Source organism: Onychomys torridus, chromosome 7 (genome assembly GCF_903995425.1).
Source record: "Onychomys torridus chromosome 7, mOncTor1.1, whole genome shotgun sequence".
In the NCBI taxonomy this organism is placed as follows: domain Eukaryota; kingdom Metazoa; phylum Chordata; class Mammalia; order Rodentia; family Cricetidae; genus Onychomys; species Onychomys torridus.
Genome location: NC_050449.1, coordinates 53,462,067 through 53,488,517, shown reverse-complemented (window position 1 = coordinate 53,488,517; position 26,451 = coordinate 53,462,067). Strand labels below are relative to the sequence as shown.

The 26,451-nt window shown below is 46.9% G+C and overlaps 1 protein-coding gene across 2 annotated transcripts in view; it reads left to right on the top strand.

The window, feature by feature from the left end:
* Window positions 1-26,451, top strand: part of Thsd4 (thrombospondin type 1 domain containing 4) — a 564,519-nt gene that overhangs the window by 521,400 nt on the left and 16,668 nt on the right. For both annotated transcript variants that reach the window (XM_036194378.1, XM_036194379.1), the window contains 7 exons: window positions 4,742-4,917; window positions 7,777-7,873; window positions 10,925-11,203; window positions 18,284-18,413; window positions 19,256-19,460; window positions 19,978-20,151; window positions 24,223-24,396. In XM_036194378.1, the coding sequence (XP_036050271.1) occupies window positions 4,742-4,917; window positions 7,777-7,873; window positions 10,925-11,203; window positions 18,284-18,413; window positions 19,256-19,460; window positions 19,978-20,151; window positions 24,223-24,396 (1,235 nt within the window). The remainder of the gene's footprint in view (window positions 1-4,741; window positions 4,918-7,776; window positions 7,874-10,924; window positions 11,204-18,283; window positions 18,414-19,255; window positions 19,461-19,977; window positions 20,152-24,222; window positions 24,397-26,451) is intronic.

Here is a 26,451-nt window from a genome sequence, read left to right as displayed (position 1 = left end):
CCTCCTCCTCCTCCTTCCTTCTCTTCCTCCTCTTCCTCCTTCTTCTTTTAGACAGGATCTCAGGTAGTCCCTACTGGCTTCAAATTCACCAGGTAACCAAGGATGACTTAGAAATTCTGATCTCTTGCCTCTACTCCCAAGCCTTCCAGTATGAGTTACCCACACCCAGTTTTATGCAATGTTGGGGGCAGAAGTTGGGGATTCTTGCATTGCCATGTAGGCATGCTACCAACCGAGCTGTCTAGATGGTCAGCCTCTGTAATAAATGGTGAAGGTGCTCAATATACACTTCCTTAGTGTCTGCCCTTGACTTTTGCTATTCCAGTCAGGCTGGAGTGTTCAGTGGGGTCTGGGGGAGTGCCTAAGTATGGAGACTCTTCTGTCCCTTCATGAAGCTCCTGACTACAAAGGCCTCATCTCTGGGGAAGCCAGCTACAGAAACACTGCTAAAAATGGCTTTAAGAACAAAAGAATCCTTATAAATGGAATCTTGGTTTTGCAGAATGCAGTGCGATAGGCCGTGAGTGTGTACCCCTTGTTGAAACTGGGTGATGGATAATCAGAGTGGGCGTTACCAGACAGTTCCTGTCTGACTTGGTTTATAGCTAAATGTCCACAATGGAGTTGTTAAGGGTTAAATTGATTTATTCTGCAGAGTGAAGGCACAACAAGATGAAGGCCTACTATGTTTGTGGTGTTTAAAATGGAGATGTCCTTGTTTTTAAACATCTGTGTTGATCTTTTTAGAATACCTTTGTATTTATCCTTTGACAGTTCCACACAGGTATCCTGAATCTTGATGATGCCCTCCTCAGCAGCCCCGGCCACTCCCTCCGGACAGTCCTCAGTGTGTCCCCTCCCACCTTCATGCCCTGCTCTGACTGCTGTCATCTGCTGGGTCCAGTTAGTGCTGCCTACTGGGAATATTCACTGTCCTTGTTGGCTCTGTGTTGTCCTGGCAACCATAGCGGCAGGGAGTACGTGAGTGCAGTGGCCGCGGCATGTCCGAAGACAGCCTTTCTCGAGCTCCTCCCGACCAGCTGGTGCTCACATCCACTCTGCCTCTTCCCCCAGGATGTGGAGTGAGCCTGGGGGGATTGATGGAGACGCCTCATTTAGGGCTGAGCGTTCATCAGTCACTTACTCCCCTCACTCTGCCCAGCTGTGAGTCTCTGCATGGCTACCCGCTGCAAAAACGGGTTCCTCTAGCCAAGGCTGAGAGCCACACTAATCACGGTAAAAACATAAATAGCCGAAGGCAGTTTGGCAACACGTATGAAAAAGGGGACATCTTTAAGCCTAGTCCATCATTGTCATGTGGGTTTCAAGATGCCAGATGTTTCTGAAAATCCCCCATACTGTCCTCCCCGCCCTTGCCCCTCTCCTTCTCTCCTCCCTTACCGCTAGCCCAAGTTGTCACTTCCTGTCCCTGAAGAAGTGTGTCGTTACTTCAGGCAGAAAGGGTTTATTTTGCCAGGCAGTGGTGGGGAAGTCATGGAGGTAAGGTGAGGCAGCAGCTGGTTACATTGTAGCTGTAATGGGGAAGCAAAGAAAGATGAACAGGAAGTAGGACTCCACTATAAGCCCTCAAGGCCCACCCCCCAGTGACCTACTTCCTCCAGCAAGGCTCTACCACCTAAAGGTCCCACTGCCTTCCCAAACAGTACCACCATCTGGAGTCCAAGTGTTCGGTACATGAGTCTGTGGCAGACACCTCACATTCAAACCAAACAGCCAGTGTCTGGAGAATGAGGCTAACAAGAGCAACACAATAGGGAATACATTTGACAGTGAACAGAAGTCTCCAACACAGCCCACGGGCCCAAACGCCCACAGAGGCTGGGGTGGTGGCTCAGCAGTTAAGGCATTTCCCATACAGGCACAGGGACCAGAGTTCAGATCTCCAGGATGCAGGTAAATTCTGGGTAGGAATGGAAACCCACCTGTAGTCAAAGTACTCTGTGGGGATGGGAGCCCCAGAACAAGGCAGCCATGCTAGCCATATCCAAGGCCTGGGTTTAGTTGAGAGACCCTGCCTCGGTGAATAAGACTTAGAATGATTGAATAGAACTCCTGACGTCAAACTCCAGGCTTACACACATACACACACACACACACACACATACACACACACACACACACACACACACACACACACAGCACATAAATATGCATTTTTAAAAAAAAAACAGAGAAGTTAGGAAGGAAATAAAAAAAGAATAAACATGACCAGGAAGACCAGAAAACCATGTGGCCCTCTTGGCTTTGCGCCTGTTGGTAAGCGTACAGTCAGAATTACAAGCAAGACTTAGCCACATTGGTAAGTGTACAATCAGGATTGTAAGAAAAATGCTGTTCTGCAAGAAGAAAGGCAAACACTATAACTGTCATAAAAGATCTGTGTTCGTCACTGAGACTCAGCCTCTGCTGCAGGATATTTGGTCACACCATGAACCCCCGAGATTGCGCTCACCCCTCCCCCAAAAGAGTCACCTGTTATTGCTATGGGGACCAACAGAATGGTCGCAACATCTGGCTAATGCATGGTTTACTGATGGTTTGTAAACCAATGATGAAACCAAGGCTAATGGAAGGCAGCAGCCTATAGAGCAGGGGATGGAATGGCCAATACTAAGGAAGGAACCACAAAGTCAGCACAGCACTCTTGGCTATAAGACAAACCACCAGGAAAGCAAAAGGAAAGTCTCTGTCTTCTCCAAATCATGGTGCAAGTGCAATGGTATAGCCATACTGTCATCAGAATGGAAAACCACTAACTGGCAGCTCAATGATAAAGATATCTGGTCATGGGAGGCATGAATGGAAATGGCAAAACCTAGCAAAACTTAGCAAAGATATCAAAATTTATGTAGCTCATACAAGCAAGGCAGACAAAACATCTGAAAATAATGAAATAGTGGACAAATTGGCATCCTAAGACTAGAATATTAAAATTTGCCAGGAAATAAATTCAGAATAAATCAGCAAGAATGATAGATTACACATTCAGAATACTTGAAAGTTTACCCCTAACACTAAAAAATAAGAGGAAATGGAGAATCAAACTAAACCAGGATAACCCTATAAGAATAACCACTATAAGGACTCCATAGCCAGGCGGTGGTTCACACCTTTAATCCCAACACTTGGGAGGCAAAGGCAGACACATAAGAATTACAGTGATTTAAATTTAAAAGCTGTGCTTACAAAAGACAGACTAAAATTCAAAACAAATATCCTTTGTAATCTAAAAATAAATACATTTTAACCTTGAAGTTATATATAAAGAGAAAGGGGAATGTGGGTATATTTATCCACACATTCTCAGGTATATTTAGTTTCAAATTAAAAAAATTTTAATTGAAAGATACTTTTTCTGTTGCCAAAAAACATTTTGCCCTAGGAAAGATATAACCTGCCAAAAAAGGAACCCCCAGAATTAGGGTCGGGCAGAGTTTTGCTTTTATCTTTCCAAGAAAATAAAAACTCCAACTAAGGAATCCAGAGACCACCGGACAAGTGAACATCTGGAGAAAAAGGACGGATGGAGAGAAAATGTCCCAAGAAAAGAGCAAATTGGCCAAGTGGTATCTCCTGGCTCCAGCTGACTGGCCTGAAAATCCCAGCTTGGAGCCCCAGGCCAGCACCAGCACCCACGCTGCCATCTTGCCCAGGCACTGCCCCTTCCTGTGGACAACCCCTGATTTTCTGCTCGAACAGTGGACACCTTTGGTTTGACTGTTGTATTCTACCCCGCCAGGAGTGCCACTAAGCTAAACACCACCCAAAGATCAGCTTCGGACTACAGACTTCCTCAAACATTCAAATTGCTGAGTTCCTGAGACTGACACAGACATTTTACAGAACTTTGAACACAAAAATACCTCATGCTAAGACTGCCAAATACAACCGAGCTGGACACTGTGGAAAGCTGGGCAAAAATAGCTTCATTATTGTAAATGGTTTTACTGTGTTAAAGACTTTCCTTTTATTTAGACAAAAAAGGGGAGCAATGTTGCAGGGTATTTGATCTCATTGTGAACCCCGAAATTGTGTTATTTACTGGCTCCTGAGTCTTTATTGGTAAAATCTAATGACTGAGAGTTACTTAAAAACAACAGGCCTCACTGTTGAGGAATGATGGACAGTGTGTGGACTGTTGAGGAATGATGGACAGTGCGTGGACACAGAGCCTGATCAGAGCTTTCGGACCCCTGCAAAGTGAGGCATCCCTCTGAGTACCTGCTGCCTACATCCTGGGAGAATGTCGGGCCAGTGTTCACTGTTAACATGCTTTCCTGTTTTACAAGAAAAGCCAAGACTCTCATTTTTTTAATGTGAAATCTCCCAATTCTTAAATTTAGGCTTCATTATATCAAAACAAAAAATAAAAAGCACTACAAAAGCCAAACTAAGCTCCTCCGTGGGCTGAAGGCCCTCACCTCAGGAATGGCACAATTATGTGAAGTAGTCTCCCTCCCTCATGCCCGATTCTCCCCTCGCTTCTTGTCCCTTTGTTTCACATCCTTTTCTCCCAGCCACCCCCACCCATCCTTCCTTTTGTCCAAGTCCACCTGGAAGGGAATCGTTGAGGTGAGGAGTGGTCAAGCCAGACAGAGGTGGTGTGCTCGCAAACCCTATGCACACCCCAGGGCCATTAGATTAGTGACTTGGGTTTTCACACTGTTTTCTTGTGCACACCCTGAGCTTACCAGAGAAACCGCCTCATTTGTCTCCACAGCCTTGCGAAGTCGCTCTGGCCGCTCCATCATCAATGGGAACTGGGCAATTGACCGCCCGGGGAAGTATGAGGGCGGAGGGACAATGTTCACCTACAAGCGACCCAATGAGATCTCCAGCACTGCTGGGGAGTCCTTTTTGGCTGAAGGTCCCACCAATGAGATCCTGGATGTCTATGTGAGTTTGGGTGTTTGGGGGGGGGGGGGTGCCCTCTGGACTTGGGATCCTATCACTCTGAACAAATAAACCACATGTCTCGGCCCAGGCTTCATAAAAATCATTTGAGTGAAGCCTGTTTGAGGGACCCCTTTCAATGCTTGGCATTGGTCTTCAACATTTACCCCTGAATGTACAAGACTCACAGAAACCATAAAGTCTACCAGGTGCTTTATTACCCTTGGAGTTTATGGACCCAGTAAAACCAATTTTACTTGTTGAACCGAAGCAGAGCAAACAAATGCCCTGTTTCATGAGCCCTGGAGCTCCTCCAGGCTCTTTCCTCTCAGTGCTAATTTGGCGTGTTTTCTTCTATGGCAGTAAGAAGAAAATGCCAAGTGCAAAGCAGCCCACTGTAGGCCCAACCTTCTCAACCCCATCAAGGCAAATGGAGAAGGAACGCTGGAGAGGACCCAGATGACCCAATAAGGCTTTAGCTGCACACACATGCTCTGCTTCATAGAGACAGGGCTGTGATCACTGTACTTGAAGCCAGAAAATTAATATTAAATTAAAGAGTTGCCTCTAATGGTCTTTAAAACAAAAACAAAAAAACTACTAGAGGGACCTGGGGAGCTCACTCTGTCTATAAAGTGCCTGTCTTGCAAGCATGAGAACCTGAGTTCCAGCCTCAACAGCCATGTAAAGGATGGGTGTGATGCCATATGCCTGTAATCCCAGGATGTGGAGGCAGAGACAGGAAAATCAATGAGACTCGCTGGCCGGCCAGCCTAGCCTAATAGTGAGCCCTAGGACCCAGTCAGAGACCCTGTCTCAAACATTGTGGGGTGGGGCAGCACCTGAGTCATGACACCCAAGGTTGACCTTTGGCCTCCACATACACACATACACATGGGCGCACACACACATGAAGCCACTAGAATCCAGTTTTCTGAAAAGATGAGGAAGTAAAAGGTGACAAGAAACAAAAGCTTAAAATAAATACACAAATGTCTACTGTCCTCGGAGCCGTGCTGGTCTCTAATATCTGCTGTGTCAGGTCTTAGAAATAGCTCATTGTGATTGTTCCTGGAGCTCTACAGTTATGGTCTGCTCTTCTTTATGGATAGTAGGCTAAAAGTTACAAAAGACGCCTTGCTTTAGTTCATTTGGGGTGTTTTTCGTGAGTCATCTACTTGGTTGGTTGGCTCTGGGTAAATTTGAATGGTATCAGAGGTGGAGGCTCCTCCAGGGAAAGCCTCCTGTGGGTGGTCTAGGAAAGGTGGCCAACAATAACCCCATAAATGGCGTAAGGCTTTCAGTGGCCAAACCCAGGGTGTTTCCTCACACAGAAGAGGCACAGGGGAAGGCAGAAGGAGAAACAGGGTGTGCAAAGGGAATTAGGGGGGTTGGAGCAGGCACCAAGGTCCTGCAGCCACGTAGCTGTGTCCCTCAGGGGTCCGGTGTTCAGGGTCATGTTTCTGCAATGCCAATGAGTTGGTCTTGTGCTGTGAGGAGGTGAGTGACTCTCACATCTGCCTGCCTCGGGGCCAGTGATGGGGGGAGCCCATTTCACTAGTAGGGAGCAGGAAAGAGATATGCAGGACTCCAGTGCAGACGTGACTCGGGTACTTGCAGGGTAACAAGACTTCAAAATCGGTCATTCTTCTCTCTCTCCCTGATGAAAAGATTAACACTAGGGATCTAGAGACTGGTTGCACAGCTGGTCAGCAAGAGCCACTTTACAGAGCAGAAATATGGACAAGACAATGTCCCCTTGCTTGGCTCCCCATTATAATGTAGATTTGAGAGCTGTGACTCCAGTCCGTTGTCGCCCTGCCTCCTGCCGTCACAGCTGTGAACACAGGAAGGCTTGGCCTCCCTCATTTACCTTGGGCCTCTGTTCCAGACCTCTGCAGCCCACGAAGCTTCCTGCTGGACATCCGACTTACTTTTGTTTTTGATTGGTTATTTGTTTTTATCGTTGTTTCCTCAAAGAACATGATCGAGACAGACTTACATTTTTTTTTTAATATGTGGGTTTTTTGTTTTATGTTTGTTTGGGTTTTTTGTTATTGTTGTTGTTTGTTTGTTTGTTTGTTTGTTTGATCTGGGCTTTGGGTTTCCACTCATTTCATTATAGTTCTGAGGCTCTCTTTGTGTGAAAGTGAGTGAGACTCAGGGAGCCTACAAGCGAAAGGACTGAGGACCAGCCAATCTTACTGGCCTGGAGGGATTAAAGGGCCCTTGTTTTCCAGGTCCATCCTGCCCAGATCTAGTCCTTGTTCGCTTGACTCTGGGTCACCACCTAGTGCTCAAATGGGACATTTAGAGGCCACAGAGCCAAGCCCTGGGTGAGGATGGCTTCTAGCAGCAGCTTTTCCCACCATAGACCCTATCCAATTTGACTTTATAAAACCCTGACTTTGGGGTTTGTTGTTGTTTTGTTTTTTGGTTTGTTTTGGTTTGGTTTTGGTTTTTTGGGTTTTTGTTTTGTTTTGTTTGTTTGTTTGTTTTTGTTTTGTTTTGTTTTTTCGAGACAGGGTTTCTCTGTGTAGCTCTATCTGCCTCTGCCTCCCAAGTGCTGGGATTAAAGGCATGCGCCACCACTGCCCGGCTTAAAACCCTGACTTTTATGTTGATGGAATCTTGACCATTCACTCACTTTTCTTCTGATTCATGAACACATGAAGTCTTTAATTCTTCAGAACAGCCCACAAGAAACCACTGGAAGTCACTTCATCTACCATGCCACAGGTTTATTGTAAAAAGATGGGAACTTGCACATTTAACTACAGGACCACTTACATTATTGAGATCCAAGCCAGAAGGAAATTGGGGTATGTGTGGGCTGTGGTGACTTTGACTTTGTGTCCTCAGATGATACACCAGCAGCCCAACCCAGGAGTCCACTACGAGTACGTGATCATGGGGAACAATGCTATCAGCCCACAGGTGCCACCCCACAGGAGACCAGGTAAGGTCCCTACCTTGTCACCAAGTATTCTGAGTCACTTTAAGAGACTGTCTCTGTCTCTGTCTCTCTGTCTCTGTCTCTCTGTCTCTCTCTGTCTCTCTCTCTCTCTCTCTCTCTGTCTCTCTCTCTCTCTCTCTCTCTCTCTCTCTCTCTCTCTCTCTCTCTCCCCTTTACCCTCTGGTCCTGAATGTAGAGAAACCCAATGGACACATATTTCAATAGACTCAGAACATGTTTCTCCATGTGAGTCTCACTGATAGGATATTTCATTCACTTGATCCTAAGTCAAAGATAGACATCCTGATCCCACATCTGGGATGAGTACATCAGCTTCCTATTGCTGCTGTAGCAAAATGACCTTCCAACTGGTATCTTAGAATAAGATGAAGATAGTCTTACAGTTCTGAAGGTCAGAGGTCAGAGGTCTGGAAAGGGTTTCATGAGGCCAATACTGAAGTGCTCCAGTCAGAATCCATTTCTCTCCTGTTTTGGCTTCTAGAAACCTCAGTCTCCATGGCCTCTGACCCCTTCCTCCACCTCCAAAGCCAACATGGTACACATTTCAAGTCTCGCTCCCACTTGGGCTCTGTGCACGGTGCCATCCCCTCTCATTCTCAGGCACCCGTCTCTTTCCTTTATAAGGACCCTGAGAATACCTCGGGCCCTGGTACTCCATGTCTCCTGCCCACCTAAAGCTGCTCTAAAAATAGCATCAAGGCTCTACACCCAGCAAGGGAAGGACCAGAGCTCACATCTCCAGAACCAACTTAATGGCCCATGGGCACTGCAGCCACTCAGGAGGAAGAGACAGAGGACCCCAGCTCAGGCAGGATAGGTAGACTGGCTGCCAACAGTGAGCTCTGGGTTCAGTTGCAAGACCTTGCCTTGAATACGGCAGAGAGCAATCAAGAAAGACTCTTGATTGTGACTGCAGGCCTGCACATATATGTACAATGCACTCTAACATGTGTACATTCACATACATGTAAACACAGGTATACATATGTACACATGCATACACTAAGAGAAAAAAAGTAATAATAACGTCAACTAAAACAAAACAAAAAGCATCTGCCTTCAACTCCCTTTTCCTCCCAGAGGGACTGTCTCTTAACAGTGCAGTGAATTCTGCCCTGCCCCCTCTCTACTCAAACACAGTCGTGTCTGCAGAAAATCTGAGCATTTGTCTACATATCAGATATCATTGTTTTCAATTAGTCAACTCATATCCACCCTAATCATCACCCTTTGCTGAAGTCAGCAAGAAATCCCCTCTCAGTCAATCCAGAGGCTATACACATGTAGCGGGTGTCCATGTACACACATGTGTGCAACAAGCATAAGGAAAGTCCCTGGATCTAGGATGGGCTAAAGCACCACTGGACCCCCACCCCCGCTGTCCCCTCCCTCTGTACTGCCTCCACTGAAGTGCTCATAGGAGGAGCCTCGTGGAACCCTCCAGCTTGAACACAGGATGGGATGGAGACCCCCATCTCACCTCAGATGTGGTCCTGCTCCAAGGACATTTGTGGTTCATGTCAGCGTCCTTGATGCTTAGGAACTGCAAAGCCCTGGCCCTGCCCAAGCTTTTAGACATCACTGTCTGACAAGGCCTGCTCCATCGTCCCCTCGCCCTGCCTGCCCCCCACTGAAGCTTGTGGGAACTCGGCTCTATCCTTCCTGAGAACCCAGGTTTGCACCATGCCAAGGGAGAGTGGTCCTCATCAAACCAAATGGCTTTCATTTTATCTGTTAAAATGAAAATAAGCAAGAGAATCTAAGACCATTGATACTCTCTCAGACTTGAAGAGGGTGGGAAACAAAGATATGTCATATCTCAAAACCGACATGCCACAGCTGCACACGTGTGCGTCTGTGTGTGTACAAACCCAAGTCTATGTGTTTTTGTCCACCACACAACACATGATCATGCTGCTGGGTTAGAACTTCCGGGGGCTGCATTCTTGCTTATCCAAGTTCACAGTTGTGCTTTGGTGGCATTTGGTTTTGACCGCCAGTACGCACTGAAGTCTGTTTGTCTTGCTATTTCATAGAATATTTTAGTAACCATATTTCTTTTTTTTAAATTTTTAATGATTTAGTCTTATTTAATGTCCACTGGTATTTTGCGTGCATGTGTGTCTGTGTGAAGGTGACAGACTCCCTGGAACTGGAGCTACAGACGGTTTTGAGCGGCCATGTGGGTGCTGGGAATTGAACCTGGGTCCTCTGGAAGAGCAGCCAGTGCTCTTAACAGCTGAGCCATCTCTCCAGCCACTAGTAACCATATTTCTATGAACAGCCCTAAGTAAAATAATAAGAATGTGTATACAGCAAATATTCCAGAAACTACATAAGTAGGTAAAAGCATACGTGCATTTAAAATTTGGAGCACTAATCCAGACTGCTAATCTGGAGCACTAAAATCCAGAGCACTAATCCAAAGTTGGCATCTATTTGCACGCCCATGCACAGTGAAAAAGGGGGATTGTACCTTCCAGCAGAGGATTTAGGGACTTGAGCCTCCAAACTCTGTAATCCTTAGTGAGAGGTTAAAAAAAGAAAAAGAGTTGAGGGTCTCCTGGTCCATGTTTTCATAGAAGAGAGTCTCATTTTGAGTGAAATTGAGAGGTTTGGGGCTGTTTGTTTGCTTGTGGGGGAGGGACTGTCTCCTCATGGCCTTTGACATTGTCTTACTCATCTTTTTACATGTTTTTATATGTATGAGTGTTTTGTTGTGTGCCACATGTGTGCTTGGTGCCCCAGGAGGTCAGATGAGGGTGTTGGATCCCCTGGAACTGGAGTTATAGACAGTTGGGAGCCACCATGTGGATGCTGGGAATTGAACCTGGGTCCTCTGCAAGAGCAGTCGGAGCTTCTAACCTCTGAGCCACCTCTGCTTCTCTCTGATTTTTAGTAATGTTTTAAATATGAGAGAAGTACGCCTGTGGTTTCAAATGACTTGTGTTGCATTCTGTCCAGCGGCAAAGCTGTCTCCTTTTTCAACTCAGTGTCCAAAGGAACCTCACCTGTCTGTGCTGCCTCTCCTAGGAGAACCTGTCAATGGGCAGTTGGAGGCCAAAGATAGAAGCCCGGAGGACAGAGAAGAGAGGGAGAAGAACCAGGAGAAGGAAGACTCACGTGGCGAGGCCCCTGAGGTATTGACACCAGACTCCTCGCACACACAGACCTTCCCCGTCAGGCATCCTGATAGGTTCCCTTCCCACCGACCAGACAACGTGGTGCCAGCCCCACAGACCCCCAGGCGAAGCCGGGACCACAACTGGAAGCAGCTGGGGACAACAGACTGCTCTGCCACCTGTGGGAAAGGTAAGCCTGTGTGTGTGGGAAGCCCAAGCAAGGCAGATAAGGGAGGGCCCAGCTGATGAGGCAGCCCCTCACCACATAAACCACGTGCAAGATGGCTTGCTCATGTGTACTGTTGTGTTAGAGGTTCAAAGACAACCCACAGGCTCATCCAGAAGTGGTACTTAAAGATGCAGAAAATCTGTGCTCACACCCCTGTTTGTCACAGTGAAAGAACAGATTTGAGTGAGCAAGTGGGCACATGGGCCGACTCCAGGAGAAACCAGCTCCCAGGAATCCCTTCCTGCAGAGGCACCATCCTCCAGCAATATATGTGACAGTTCATGTCAGATACTGCCAACCAGAGATGCTCACCCACGCTTTGGTGCACAGGTGCTTACATCATCATGCCAAAGGCCTCACTCTGGCACCCTGGGGGTCAGCTGACACAGTACACCAGGGCACCAAGCATACAGAAACAGACATTCCCTGTCCTTCCAGGGCCTCCATGGCTCAAGATCACAGGCATAGGAAACACTCAGGTAGTGAAGGGAACACCACCCCTCCCCACACACAGCGGGAGTGTCCTCCTGGGCCCCAGATTAGGCACAAACCACACCCAAACACCTGTTTTCATAAAGAGATCCTTTATTGAGAGGGAAGAAAAGTTAAAGTGGCCGCTTTCTGACTCAGGCAGAAAACAGCAGCAAATGACCTTGCAGGTGTCATTTTTAAGAAGCAAAAAGGGGGAGGTCTGTGTTAGAATGGGCCAGGATGCGGTGTGGTATTTTGATTGGACATGTTAATTGGGTGAGTCAAAGGGGGCTTTTGATTGCTGGACTTCAATACTTTTGATAGCTGGACCTTGGTGGTCAGCCTCAGGAGGAGAAAGTGGCCAAATAAGGGAACAGACCTTGGGGGCTAGCTTTAGGAATGTAATCTGGTGGTTTTTAGCTGGGCAGAGGGGATGGGGAGAAGGGCTAGTGTCCCTTTGGGCAGAGTGTTACCATGCCCCAAGGGTGTGTCCAAGAAACTACTCAGTTAACAAAACAAACCACACAACATTGGAACAACACAGGCCTGCTGAGGTGAGCTGTCCCTGTGCTTAGTTATGGTCATCAACAATCAGGGAACATACCCACATACTTCAGAGTCTCAAAGTTGATAAATCAAGTTTATAGATGGCTGGTGTGAATGCCATTCTCAAATCTAAAGATGTCAGGGGAAACAACATTTTGGGGGCTTGGGTTTCACTCATCAGCTTCCATCTTCATATACTATTTTCGTATTCTCCTGATTTAAAAAAAAGAAAAACTCCAGGTTCATCCAGTGTCCTACTTCAGTCAGCTAGGACCACCAGAGAAAACCCCTGGCCTAAAGATGTCATATGTATTAACTGCTACAAGAAGGGAGCCCACATGCCAGAGGAAGCATGTAGCCTCTCTCCAAGCAAAAGGAAGATATGAGTATAGGGCTGAGGAGAAAAGTGGAGTTTTGTTTTTTTTTTCTTAATGGTGTTTTGAAAACCTCAAAGCAAAACATGGCTGTAGTTTTATATGAAGGGTGACATGTGTGAAGGAGTCCACATCTGTAACATAGATCCAAGGTCCTTCCCCTGGTGATTCCATGGTCAGGATAGATGGAGAAAGTGGTGTCTGGAAGCCCGTATGTGATTGTCAGGCTTGTGGGGCTAGATATTGACTCTGACTCCTTCAAGGTGACTTGAGAACCTCCTTGCAAGGAAACACCTATGTACTACATAGTTAGAATCTTCTCCCTATCTAGGATGAGGGCATCTTCTTCTGTTGTTACCCTGAAACAGTTGTTCTCTAGGCATGATACTATAGAAACAAAGGCTTTGTGTCCGACCCCGCTTCCCCCACAGAGTTTTCTAAAACCTGGAAGACTATGTGACTCACCCCGGACATTAATTTGGTGAATGGTTTTTGGTTTTTTCTCTTCAAGAGACTTGAATCTGGGCTGGGAAGATGGTTCTGCATGAAGACCTGAATTCAAATCCCAAAAGCCAAGTAAAGTTGGACACATAGCATGAGCATAAGCAATCTCAGCTCCCCACAGAGAGATGGCCGGCAGAGAAGGAAAACTACAGAAGTTCCCAAACTAGCTAGCCTGGCCGACACAGCAGAAAACAGCAAAGAAAAACTGCCTGAAACAAGGTTGAAAACATGGACCAATACCTCAGGTTATCCTCTGACATTCATACATGTGAATACACACACAGAGATATATACACACACACACACAAAGAGAGAGTCTTGGATCTGAGGGTATGAGGTTTACAAGTCTGATAATTAGCACACATGCATACACACAGTCTTGGATCTGAGAGTATGAACTTTGCAAGTTTAATAATTAGCACAAAAACACACATAAAGACACACACACATACACACACGCATGCACGCACGCGCACACATACACACACAAACAGAAACAGAAACAAACATCCCTGGCAGATGCTTCTAACTTTTTCACTTCCAACTTTAGCACTGGCCTAATGGCTTTGGGGACTGGAATTTAGGTCTTTGGTTCTTGGTGTGTGCACAGGGGTAGGGAAGGGGGCTGGAGTTCTTTATGCTCAAAGCCTTGATGAGTCCACAACAATTGCACCTGGTAATTGGAGATTAATTTATGAGCTGTTCTTGCACCATGTTGTTGTGCTCAGGCCACATGAGCAGAGAATGCTGCCTGGAGAATGATTGAACTGGCTTCTATTGTAAGTTTGTGAGGGGAAATGAGATGCCTGTAGACTGTGTCTTGACAGAGTCAGACAGCTAGAGATAATTCTGCCAAAAGGCCAAGATCATTTAATAAGATTTTATCCAAGGCATTATAGAGATAAGCAGGGCGTCTCAGCATTGACATAGGAACCCGAGATCCAGATGGACCATTTTCCAGCTCTTCTGCCGCTTACGAGTTGGTGTGGTGCCCAGCTCCGATGAAAACTGTCACTGTGTCATTTGCAATCCAGAATGACATGTGGAGAAGATTCTTTCCCACCCTGTCTAGGGACTGCACAATACTGATTTGTGGCTGTGGTGAGACAAGGACCCTGGGTGGATGCTACTGGCCCATCCAGGTGGTCATTCGGCAGGATCCTCAATGGAGAAACATCCTACATGTGGCCAAAGGTAGCTGTGAACGTGGCTTGAGACAAAAGTTGTAAACTTATTTAAAACAAAACAAAAGCATTTCTGAGCTTGATTGTGAGGCTCTTGAGCAGGACCTCTGTGGATAACAGCACTGTGGTACATCAGAAGATTAGAAATGCTTGCTGGAGGACACAAAGGAGACATTCCCCAGCTCCTGCTGTTTGTCACCTGGGAGGGGAAGAGAAAGGCATCTCCATATCTGCTTCATGTTCAAGGCTCCTCTTCAGAACAATTCTAGCTTCAGAGCCACAGGGGGGACACACCTGGAACCCTGTGCTCCCACAGGACTGATGGCCAAAGACACGCAGGGCATGGGCGGGGCACTGCAGATACACAAAGCATGCAGCTAAACTCAGTCCTTGGCACAAGTGTGCTGGTACTGGGTACTCTTCCGCTACAAAACCCAAGTCCCTGCCCTTGAGAGACCATCATCTGTCCCTCACAAACCCCCTCCTAGACATCTCCCACCCTCCCTGGTGAAGGTGATCACACCTGTACAGCTACCATTTCAGCAGCATCCTACCATCCAAGACTTTGTTCCCTCAAGACGGTACCCAAGAGTGGCCCTTGATCACTGTGGCCATCAGCCATGATGCCCAGACCTCTGTGCATCTCCTGGCTTGGCTCTGTTGATTCTTGTCTTTCCAAGTCTGGAGTTACTCAACTATTTTCTTGATGCTTCTTCCGACTGACTCTCAAGTTAGTCTCACAGACCTCAACACTGTTCCCCAAGTTTTGCTTCCATGTCCAGTACCTCATGACTCTATTTTGATCAATCTGACTGCGTACAAGCCAGGGCAACCAATCTCAGGTCCATCCTGCCACCTGAAGGCCAACCAGCACCTGTCCCGCCACCCTGCCCCTGCTTGTTAGCAATCAGAGGAATCGTTGCATCTCAGTCTCGAACAATAGGACTCCAGGTGACAGAATCCCTCTCTGCAGATACTAAAGCTAAACCAAAGAAAGAAACCATTGCAGTCACCAGAAGCAAGAGTTAATAAAGCTGCTATTTTCTCCGCATCGGAGAGACAAAGAGCCTCTGATTTCATGTGTTTGGTACCTTTCCATGGAGCTGGACCATGGACAATGGGCAATGCATGTAAAAGCAGTCAAATGGGAGGGGAGGTAAGCAGTGGCCATCTGCCAGACAACCCCAAGCAAGACCCATCTTTCCAGGCACAGAGCATTCCTATGGTATCCTGTATCATTTGGGCTAAATGTATTAGGTTTCCCATCTGTGAGTGCCAAGCAGTTGGGGTACCTTACTCTTGCTTTTCAATCCACAGAGCTGTAAGTGGAAAAGTTACAGCCACATGGTCTGGAGGGAAAGGAACAGGCCAGCTAAAATCTTTTCTTAATCCCCTAATAGCTGAGTTTCAAATGCACAGGCTGTGGGCTGAGTCTTATTCATCTTTGTGACTTAGCACAATGTGCTTAATGTGGGTTGAATTTAATTTAAAAATATCTCCTAGGGCTGGGGAGATGGCTCAGCAGTTAAGAACACTGACTGCTCTTCCTGAGGATCCATGTTTGGTTTCCAGCATCCACATGGCTGCTGACAACTATCTGTGACTTCAGTTCCAGGGGATCTGACACTGTCTTCTGGCCTCTGTGGCTACTGCACAAATGTAGCATACTGACATACATGCAGCTAAAATACCCATACAACATAAAAATAAATCAGAATTTTAAAATAAAATATAGGGCTGGAGAGATGGCTCAGCCGTTAAAGGCTAGGCTCACAACCAAACTAAAATAGATCCTATGTAATGGATACAGGCATGTCGCTGGACAAACTTTAATACCAAAAAGGGCTCTGTTTGCTATTAATTTTATGGTCACAACTGCTTTGAACTCAGCTGATACTTGGACTTGGAACATTTTAAATAGTGGTCTTGAGTTATAGCTACAGGTTATATAAATACTATAGGCCCCTTTACTGCCATAGTAATTTCAATAAATGGTTATCTCAGATTCAAAACTCTCTTAGAAATTGTCATATTTCTTACACAAGCTGCCCTCTGGCTCAGGGTGTCACACAAGGCCAGCTTGAAGGAGCCCTGCATCACACACATGACTGATGACATTGAGGTACTGACGTTAAATGTTTATGGCTGAGCACCCGACCATCACTTACCCTCAGTCTCTTGAATGGCCGTGTGTCCCTGCATCCTCTGCCATTTCTTTCTCTGACTAAGACAGAGAGTAGCATTTGCTTGTGTGTCCAGAAGGCAGCTTGCTGTTCTGTCCCTTTAGAGGTGACTTTGAGAACAGCAGTAGGTTGCCCTAGAATCTAGCACCTCTTACCCGTGGTTTTAACTGGATTTATAGTACCAGGCATGGAATCCCTGTAGGGAGCAGGTGATAACAGGGGTGGGAGGATGAGAGTGGAGGCAATGAGAATGCACTGTGTGTGTGTGTGTGTGTGTGTGTGTGTGCACGCAAAACTGTCAAAGACCAAATGTAATAAAAGATTATTAAACACACTTGTAAAAGAAAAAAAGTTAGCCTTCATGGTACAATTAAAATTTTAGTGAGTTGTAGGTTTTTTTTAAAAATGCCTGACCGGTTAGAAGCACAGATAAGCATGGTTTTTAAATGAATTAGAGTTTTATGTTAGCCTCCTTTGTAGGGACAAGTTACTCCCACTTCATAATAATAAAGTAATACCCAACTTCTGCCAGCAGGTGGCAGAAGAGAGACAAAGTTGAACTGAGACCCAGGAATTCCCCATAACTGGCTTTTTATAGAAAATAGTTTGTCCTTATTAAGGCAATGGAACCAGTCTTTGTATTCAAAACAAAAACATAAAGCAGTTACTATATTTCCAAAAGAGTCCTAACAGCTTAGAACTCTGCTAGGCCCTGAGGTTACCGAGGTGAACCAGGGCTTCACTGTCCTGAGAAGCACGGCCTCGTGGGAAGTGGGCCGATGCTGAGGAGGCCAAGGCTGAGATCAGGAAACTGTTAGAGGATCGTGTGAAACAAAGCAGGATGGCAGCTGCTCTTCTGTAATTCTTGAATATCCTTCTTCAACCTCATGTACACATCAGTGCCTGGCTAGCAGCCAAATTCATCCCACGTTAGTCCAGTGGACAGCCCCCTTCCCTGACACACGGGCACAGACACACCCAAGCCTGGCCATCTCTCTATTCACAGCTAGACCCTCCAGGGCATTTGCTCTCTGACACCTCTAGAGAATCTTGGGAAAGTTTCTGTTTGTGCACAGTCTGTGCTCACTCTATTGACAAGTGAGCTCTTTACTGTCTCTGTGTGTGCATGTGTGTGTACATACATGTATGTGCATGTGTATATACATGTGTTCATGGGTGCACATGAATGCATGTGTGTGCGTGGAGATCAGAGGACAGCCTTGGCTGTCATCCTTCAGGAAGGTATCCACCTCGTTTTTGAGAGAGGACCTCTTGTTGGGACCTGGAACTCACTAATGAGGCTAGGTGGCTGGCCAGCCAGCTCCAGGAACCCACCTGTCTCCACCTCCCCAACTGTGGGATTCTAAGCATGTGCCACTATGCCTGGCTTTTTGACAGGCACTGGGGATCTAACGTGGGTCCTCGTACGAGGGCTTAATTGACTGAACCATTTTCCCACCACATCTCATAAAATCTTCAACAACTATAAAAAATTTTATCTTCCTTTTACAAATAGATTGTAAATTCACTGGGGACAAGAACTGTGTGTGTGTGTGTGTGTGTGTGTGTGTGTGTGTGTGTGTGTGTTCTTTGCACACCCACAGCCCCTAGCAGAGCCATGTAAGTATGTCTATATCAACAAACAAGATGGAGGGATATGGGACTTGAACTAACCAGTCCTGTACCCCCCGCATCAGCATCCAAATGCCTGTGCATCTTCATCATGGCCTGTATCCCAGTGCGTAGGCTGCCCTTCAGGCATCTTCCTTGTCGTTACAGGGTCGCAGTACCCAATCTTCCGCTGTGTGCACAGAAACACACACGATGAGGTTCCTGAGAGCTACTGTGACCCCAGCATGAAGCCAACCCCAGAAGAGGAACCCTGCAACCTCTTCCCCTGCCCAGCCTTGTAAGAGGCCTCTCTGGCTAGGTCACCTTTCCTCAGGTCACTTGGGGTTGATGGGCACAAAATCTTAACAGCAGATACTGTTGAGTTTTTAACCCCATATAAATGTGGTATATAAACACTGACTGGAACTGTGTCCAGGACACAGACAGTTTAGCAAGCCTGCCCATGTTTCTGGAAGAACTGGGGAGTTGATGGTCTGTAGCAAGCCGGCAAGCTTAGCCAGGAATCCCGTCCAGGAAATCAAGGGAGGCCGTAGGAATGAGAACCCAGTGAGGCAGCTCACAGATGAGCTGACTATAAGATAGATGATGCCAAGTCGGCCTGGAGGACTCAGGAAGAGTGTCCAAGAGAGGTTGGAGACAGGTCATTAAGTGATAAATGAGACCGTCTCAGATGGATTGGGGCAGGTCCCAAAAGGTCAAAGCTTAATCCTTGGAGTAGAGAAAAATATAATTTGTATTCAAATATGTGCTGAACACCTCTAGTCTCATTCAGTAATTGTCAAGATTAGGGCATGGAAATAGTGACAGCAGAGAATGCCTAGGAGACATCTCTTAGCTCCCAAGAGGGTTAGTGTTATATGGAAATTAAGCCAACTTGGGGGGTGTTATTGGGGGGATTCTGCTTTGATGACTAGATAAAAATCATCTCTACCTGTCTCATTCTTTCTATGAATCTGAACAATCTAGCCATGGTAAATAGCATGTCCTCGTTCAGGCTCCCTTACAGACACATGACCTTTGGGCACTGTTCTGGGGAGAGGGCCCCCATTGATTTTTCTGTGTACTCCTGTTAACTGATCTTCTCCCCTCTTCCCTCCCCACATCCATTCCATGAGCCAGCTGGGACATCGGGGAGTGGTCTGAGTGCAGCAAAACCTGTGGCCTGGGCATGCAGCACCGCCAGGTCCTGTGCCGCCAGGTGTATGCCAACCGCAGCCTGACGGTGCAGCCTTACCGCTGCCAGCACCTGGAGAAGCCTGAGACCACCAGCACCTGCCAGCTCAAGATCTGCAGCGAGTGGCAGATTCGGACCGACTGGACCTCGGTACGGGACCTCCCTCTTTCTCAAATACCCACCACCACACTCCCACCTCCCACTGCTAGGACCCGTGATGGGTAGGGTGGGGGAATGTTTGCTGGGCAGCCTGACTGCAAATACATTTCATACCAACAGCTCAGTAGAGTTCTGGCTAGTGTGCATGGCCCATATCCAGTCTTGTGAGTGAGCCTTATGTGAGTGAATCCTGTACCTGCAGACTTCACCTGCCCTGTGTCTCCCATGTGTTAAGAGAAGGTTGACTACTTAGTAAAGTCAGCACCTTCTAGTGTGGTGCATGCATCCTGGAGATGGAAAGGCTGAGGCCCTGAGCAGGCCAGTAAACAAGATGCCACCCAAGAAGGTTCTTAGAGGAACAGGCCAGGGTGTCTTCCCTTGATCATTTCCTCCCCGGGGAATTACAGGAATTGCAGGGGACCCAACAAACAGGGTCCTTCTCACCTCATCTGTTGAGGGTCGGGTGACAAAGCCTGAGGACAGGATACCAAAGCCTGCTGTGTTCCAGTGCTCGGTGCCCTGTGGCGTGGGGCAGCGGACCCGGGATGTGAAGTGTGTGAGCAACATCGGGGATGTGGCACATGATGAGGAATGCAACATGAAGCTCCGCCCAAATGACATCGAGAACTGTGACATGGGGCCCTGTGCCAAGAGCTGGTTCCTCACAGAATGGAGTGAAAGGGTGAGTGTACCGCTGGCAGGGATCAGCTGTGTCCCAGGGACTCCCAGAGCCACTCAGAGACACACTGGTAGCTCAGAATCCCAAAGTTGATTCCTTCCCCAGTGAGACGTCAAGAACGTCTCGCGTGCCCTCATAAGATTCCAGCGGCAAACCGAAGCTCCCCCGGGGAAACTCAAGGGTTTGTTGGGCTTCCTTCAGAGCGTGGGCAAGGGGTGGCCTGCAGGAGTGTAGGTGACCCCAACCTAGCAGCGTTGGAGAGGTGCAAGGCGGCTTCCCCTTTGATTTCTGTCTGATCCCAACCTAGCAGTGTTGGAGGGGTGCATGGCGGCTTCCCCTTGGATTGCTGTCTCAGTCAATGTTCTAGTACTGTGAAGAGACACCATGACCACAACAACTCTTATAAAGGAAAGCATTGAGTTGGGACTTGCTTCAGAGGTTTAGTTCATTGTTGTCATGGCGGCACACAGGCAGACATGGTGCTAGAGAAAATGAGAGGTCTACCTCCAGATTGGATCCACAGGCAGCAGAAAGATGAGACATTGGGCCCGACTGGAGCATTTGAAACCCCAAAGCCCACACCCAGAGAAATACTTCCTCCAACAAGGCCACACCTGATCCAACAGGCCACACCTCCTAATCCCTGTCAAGTAGTGCCACCCCCTAATGACCGAGCATTCAAATCTATGAGCCTGTGGGGGCCATTCCTAGCCAAACCGCCACAGTTACTTACCCTCCTCCCTGTCTATATGCTCAGAGGTTCCTAGCCCATGTGCAGTTAGAGAAGAATTGCACACTCGTGGCTGAAACCTTAAGTGACTGTCTGGTGACCCTCCTCACCCCCTCCCTCTCTGAGGAGTGCCAACACTCCTCAGGTTCAATCATGATTGACTCTTACAAGCAGGCTCAGCTGAGCTGATAAAGATGGCGGCTGTTTTGCTCAGAGGACCACCGGCGGCTACACTAGCTTTGGCAAAAGGCCAGGGGTGGATCACTATGGATTTATAGGCTCCTGTGAGGACCAAGGGGCTCTGCAGTTAAGGAAGGGGTGTGAAAAAATTAGCTTTCTTCTCCTCAGCATTCCATAGATTAGGAGAGGACCACGTAGATGCTGTGCCTGGAATATGGTAGACATGCAGTGAATTATAGGCACCTCCCCTGTTTTTTTTTAGTAGCTAAAAGCATGTTACATGCTGTCCCCTATCCCAGAAGCCTAGCCTTTCTCAGGGCCTAGCCATTAAATAAAACTCAAAGGCACATACAACTGTCACTCCACTCATTACTATATGCAAGAGAAGCCAGCAGTCAGTTGACTTCATCCATCAGAGACCAAAACAGAACCAAGAGCAGATCTGTGCAGCTTAGTTCCTGCTGTGTGAGGGGGTGCCCTGTCTTCCCCCGTTTCTGCTGGCAGGCTTCCTGGGCCTGGGGAGCTCCTTTCAGATCTAAATCTGCCATGCTTTCCCAGCCACTGGCATAATAGAGAGAATTCCTTCTTCCGGCCCATCATCCTGGTCCTCTCACTGGGCACTGGCTCCATCTTTGACCAACTACTCTGGGAGATTTGGAGACCCCCACCTGCCGCAGGGACATGTACAGCCTAAGTGTGGAAAGCAGGTTCAGTCCATTTGTCAGGTGGAAAGCTGTAGTATTATGTAGGGAGAAATGTTTGTAGAAGTTGAGCAGAGATAAATAATGTTTAGATTACTTTTTGAAGATTTTTTATTATTATTATTTTCTCTCTCTCTCTCTCTCTCTCTCTCTCTCTCTCTCTCTCTCTGTGTGTGTGTGTGTGTGTGTGTGTGTGGTGTGTGTTGGTGTCATGTGTATTCAGGTGGCCACAGATGACAGAAGAGGGTGTCAGATCCCATGAGTCTAGAGTTACATGCAGCTGTGATCTGGAACCAATTTAGGTCCTCTGCAAAAGCAGTGAACACTCAGGATTGGTCTTTCTTTCTTTCTTTCTTTCTTTCTTTCTTGCTTTCTTTCTTTCTTTCTTTTATTGGGGGGGGGTCAGTTTTAGTTTTTTGGGTTGGTTTGTTTTGTTTTTGGTATTTTGATACAGTGTCTCTCTATGTAGCCCAGGCTGGCCTAGAACTCACTGTGTAGACTAAGGCCTGCCTCTACCTCCCCAATGTTTGGATTAAAGATTTGTGCCGCCATGCCCAGCTGGCAAGCACTAGAAACAGCTGAGCCATTTCCCCTTTGAGTTACTTCTTATTCTCTACAAGAGATTTTAAACACCTTTAGTTGCACAGTTGTGAACTTCAGACCACACATGGCTAGAACAAAAATGTGTCCAGACTGGATTGCTCCAGTTACTGTTAACAAATGGTTTCTTTTAACCCAAGGAGTTGATTCATTGTCTCAGATTTCTCACAATGATATAAACAGAGCTGAAGTCACAAAGACAGTGTGTGACCCTTGGTGGAGCAGGGACTCATTCTACCCTTAGGTTCTCAGCCTGTAATTGAACTAACAAAAGATTAACTAGGTCAGTGGGTCTCAACCTTCCTAACACTGGGACCCTTTAATACAGTTCCTCATGTTGTGGTGATCCCCAACCATAAAGGTATTTTCATTGCTATTTCATAACTGTAATTTTGTTACTGTTATGAATCACAATGTAAATATCTGTGTTTTCCGTGGGTCTTAGGTGACTCCTGTGATAGGGTTGTTCAACCCCAAGGGGTCATGACCTACATGTTGAGAACCACAGAACTAGAGAAACATATTTTAATTTTTTTGTTTTGTTTTGTTTTTTTCAAGATAGGATTTCTCTGTGTAGTTTTGGTGCCTGTCCTGGATCTCTGTAGACCAGGCTGGCCTTGAACTCACAGAGATCCACCTGCCTCTGCCTCCCCAGTGCTGGGATTAAAGGCGTGCACCACAGCCACGCGGCAACATATTTTAATCTGATGTTAATATTATCCATGGTGAAGGGAACTTTGTAGGAAAGAAGTGGCGGCCACAGCTTGTTTGGAGGGTTTATATTCTGCTCTGACAAGGAGGAAAGACACACACAGAAGTAACTAGATGCGACAAAGTGTTTGACCAGCAAGGGATGGTGACTTAGGAATGACAGAGGCATGGGAGAAGTGACAGGGGAAAGATCATTCAATTAATCATCTCACAGCCAACCCCCACCTCCACAGATAAGAATGTTCTCTTCACTCTAGCAAGCCTAGTGTTAGAGGGCTGGATCCCAGGAGCTCACTGGCCAGCCAGTGTAGCTGAACTGGTGAGCTTCGGGTACAGTGAGAGACCCTGACTCAAAAAATAAGGTGGAGAGCAATTGAGGAAGACACCCAACATGAACTTCCGGTTCCCACCTACACACACATACACACATACAGCACATATACATACTTACACATTCACAAAATTGTTAAGCAATTTTAGAAACAAAGGAAGGAATGGGATAGAGAATACCATGTGACTTACAAAGCTTCAAAGAGTGTGTTACAGGGGCAAGCAAGGATGTTTTACAGAGGAAAGGGCATTTGAGCCCAGCCCTCAAGGATTCTGGTGTTTCCTGATAAAGGGAAGGGCATCCAGTAAGAGGGGACATGTTCAAGGGCTCTCATAGCCTCTCATGTGATCAGGGGACTGCCGCCATGCTGACTCTGTCCAGAATGGGGTATGAGGTGAAATACTGGAACATAAGTCTAGAAGAATGGATTGGTTGGGACCACTTAAAATTTATGAGAGATGGGTGGTGGTGGCACATGCCTTTAATCCCAGCACTTGGGAGGCAAAGGCAGGCAGATCTTTGTGAGTTCGAGGCCAGCCTGGTCTACCAAGCGAGATCCAGGAAAGGTGCAAAGCTACACAGAGAAACCCTGTCTTGAAAAAAAATATTGATGAATTGTTTCTGGAATTTCCCATATAACTCGTACAAACTGCATTTGACCATGAGTAACTAAAACTATAGAAGGCAAAAGTAATAGATAAGGCAGAGATTTCCTGTCACTGAAGTATGTCATGTGTGAGAGAGGAAAAAGTTTAAGAGACAGTAAGACCTTGGCATCATTTGCAGGGTCCCCACTAATATGCCCTCCTTCTGTCTTACAGTGCTCAGCCGAGTGTGGGGCTGGAGTGAGGACTCGTTCAGTGGTGTGCATGACCAACCATGTCAGCAGCCTGCCTCTGGAAGGCTGTGGGAACAACAGGCCAGCGGAGACTACGCCATGTGATAACGGGCCCTGCACTGGCAAGGTGGAGTGGTTCACTGGCAGCTGGAGTCAGGTGAGTGACCAGAGCTGGGTACATCTTTGTGTCCCTGGCAAGACACAACATAGCAGAGAGGTTAGGAACCAGCTTTGAATCTGGCCATGCTACCAGCTGCCTGTCACAACCTGGAAAAGCGGCCATGTTCTTGGTGCCTCGTTCAACCAACAGGTATACCTTTCCTGTGTGCTCACTTAAGTACCTCGTTCAGTCAACAAGATTCAGTGTTCACCTACTGTGTGCTCACTTAAGTACCTCGTTCAGTCAACAAGATTCAGTGTGCGCCTACTGTGTGTTCACTTAAGGACCATGTTCAGCCAAAAAATTTCAGTGTGTACCTACTGTGTGCTCATTTAAGTGCCTTGTTCAGCCAACAAGATTCAGTGTGTGCCTACTGTGTGCTCACATAAGCTCCTTGTTCAGCCAACAAGATTCAGTGTGCGCCTACTGTGTGCTCACTTAAGCACTTGAGCTACATCTGTAAACAAAACAAGTTTCTCTGCCTCAGGGAAAGAACATGAGCAGTCAAGGGACAGATAGTAAATGCAGCAGGTGGCTGTCACTGTCATGTCATTACCACGACTGAAGCTGGTTCTGTCAGTACTTGACAGTGTCAGACACTTCCGTTTAAAAATCTGGAGATGGGGCCTGAGAGATAGCTCAATGGGTAAATCGTCTGTTGCACAAGCGTGAGGATCTGAGTTTAGACTCTCCAGAACCCATGTAAAAGCTGGACATGGTAGCACACATCTGTAATCCTGGCACTTGTCTCCTGAGATAGGAGATGGAGACAGAGGACTCCCTGTAGGCCTGAAGGCCAGCCAGCCTGGGACACAGAGTGAACACTAAGAGACCCTGCCTCAAAGTAGAATGTGAGGGCCAACTGGCAAGCTTGTTGTGACCTCCACACATGCACCATGGTACATGTTTGCCTGCACACATACACATACACCATACACACAAGTTTGTTTTTAAGCTGGAAGTGTACATTATAAAGAGCAAATAATAAAGAAACTAAAGTAACTTACAAATTGATGAGCTAATTTTTCCAACATTGAACCCAGAGCCATCCTCCTGACTGCCCGGTCACAGCCCCTACTTCACCCCACACACAACCCCTACCCCCGCCACTGCCCTGGATTTGAGTTCTTGGCCCCATTTAGCATCTGGCTCCCAGGGCTGGCTGATTCTCTGTGCTTTTTTGGCTGAAGGTCATGATTTACACATTATCAAGTTGTCTGGCTTTGCCCTGTGACCAACACAGGCCCTTTGGAAAGAGAGTTGACAGCAAAGGGCAGGAGGCAGGAGACGCCCATTTGTCCTTCCCCAGTCACCCCAGCCTGCGGTCAGTTTGAAGGAAGTAATCATCAGCTGGGCATGGTGACTCGTACCTTTAGTCCTGGCACTCTGAGGCAGAGCCAGGTGGATCTCTGTGAGTTCAAGGACAGCCTGGTCTACAGAGCAAGTTCCAGAACAGCCAGGACTAGTGAGACCTTGTCTCAAAATAAAATTTCAAAAAAAGCAATTATCCAAAGAAAAAATACTGCTTCAACAGGTATGCTCATGAACTCAGGATGTCATCATTTGTCACTACCCAGGAAAATATCACATAACCATAGCAACAGTCAAGCAGGGGTGGTGAGACACACCTGTAACCATAGCAACAACCAAGTAGGGATGGTGAGACAGACACACCTTAACCATAGCAACAACCAAGCAGGGGTGGTGAGACACACCTGTAACCATAGCAACAGTCAAGCAGGGGTGGTGAGACACACCTGTAACCATAGCAACAACCAAGTAGGGATGGCAAGACAGACACACCTTAACCATAGCAACAACCAAGCAGGGGTGGTGAGACAAACCTGTAACCATGCAACAGTCAAGCAGGGAAGACGAGACACACTGGTAATCCTAAAACTCAAGGGCTGCTGCAGGAGATAGAAATTTCAAGGGCAACCTCATCTATACATGATGCTTTCTCAAAAACATAAAATAAAATAAAATAAAATAAAATAAAATAAAATAAAATAAAATAAAATAAAATAAAATAAAATAAAATAAACAGTGATC